Source organism: Helianthus annuus, chromosome 4 (assembly GCF_002127325.2).
Source record: "Helianthus annuus cultivar XRQ/B chromosome 4, HanXRQr2.0-SUNRISE, whole genome shotgun sequence".
Taxonomy (NCBI): domain Eukaryota; kingdom Viridiplantae; phylum Streptophyta; class Magnoliopsida; order Asterales; family Asteraceae; genus Helianthus; species Helianthus annuus.
This window is the reverse complement of record NC_035436.2, coordinates 52,953,216-52,954,518: the sequence shown is the minus strand read 5'-3', so window position 1 is coordinate 52,954,518 and position 1,303 is coordinate 52,953,216. Positions and strand designations below refer to the sequence as shown.

The 1,303-nt window shown below is 35.7% G+C and overlaps 1 protein-coding gene across 1 annotated transcript; it reads left to right on the top strand.

Moving 5' to 3' along the window:
• The first annotated feature begins 395 nt into the window (after nt 1-395).
• Nucleotides 396-1,073, top strand: LOC110936689 (pathogenesis-related protein 1B). The gene has a single exon (XM_022179106.2). It carries the CDS (start codon nt 450-452, stop codon nt 933-935), a length of 486 nt encoding a protein of 161 aa, XP_022034798.1. The 5' UTR covers nt 396-449; the 3' UTR covers nt 936-1,073.
• Nucleotides 1,074-1,303: the final 230 nt, after the last annotated feature.

The window sequence follows — 1,303 nt, the reverse complement described above, 5'->3', positions numbered from 1 at the left end:
AAAACCTTTACCTAAGCATCATATTAGTTTCCAGAATTTCTTTATAAAACATCAACTTTTTTTTCTACATCAATAAACCTCTAAAATCCCTAATCATTTTCCTTAAAAAATCCATTTTTTTCTAAATCAATAAACCTTCGGTCCATTCCTTTTCTGCTAAAGCCATACTCTACTTTACATCAATTATTCTAAACTACTCATTTTGTCCAGTTTTGAACACCCCCCCCCCTCTATAAATTTATGTGCCCTTATCAAGTGTTCTAGCTCCACAATGACACCATTGCTCCTAACGAGAAATTGTTTTTTCTTGTAACGAAATACTTAACTTATTGACCTTTGCACATGTCAAATAGTCATTCAAATAGCCATAACATTCTATAAATACGCATTAGTGATTCAGGTATCTCCATCCTTAAACACCAACATAGTCTAGCAAATAAACTAGAGTGATGGTATCATTCAAACTTCAGTATGCACTTATTTGTTTCTTAATTATTGCCATTTTTCATAGCACCCATGCACAAAACTCCCAAACTGACTACTTAAATGCTCACAATACGGCGCGTGCCCAAGTGGGTGTTGGAAACATGGTATGGAACACGACTCTAGCCACCTTTGCTCAGAACTATGCTAACCGAAGGATACAAGACTGCAATCTCGTGCACTCAAATGGACCTTATGGTGAGAATCTTGCCAAGGGTAGTGGTGCATTCACAGGTACCGCAGCTGTGAATTTATGGGTAAGTGAAAAACAATATTATGATCGTGGAACCAATACATGTGCTAGTGGAAGGGTTTGTGGACACTATACTCAAGTGGTGTGGCGTAATTCTAGACAACTCGGGTGTGCTAGGGTTCAGTGTGCCAATGGTTGGTGGTTCATTATCTGTAACTATTCTCCCCGTGGAAACATCATCGGCCAACCTCCTTACTAGTGAAGTATTTGATTTGTATTGTCCTTTGGTCAATAACTTATAAGTATAATATATGAATAAACATGCAGTCCAGGTGTAATAATAAATGATGGAGCTTGAAACGTTAAGTTCTTTATAATAAGCATATATATTCTCATATTCTATTGCTAAAGGTGTTTTTTAACGGCAAAACTTGCTCCTACTTAATTACACTAATAATGTTAATTTATTCAGTTTTGCCCCGGTGTTCTTTTAAGTAACAATATCTCGAGAATCTTCCAATTATCATATGTTATAACATACAAGTAATATAAATGAGTGACGATCAGAATTTTTGGCCAATGTCCAATACCAGTAAGGAAAACATCTGAAATGGTCTTGTATATAAA

Excerpts from the sequence above, each read along its gene's own strand:
- LOC110936689 (XM_022179106.2), top strand. The coding sequence starts at position 450 with ATGGTATCATTCAAACTTCAGTATGCACTTATTTGTTTCTTAATTATT.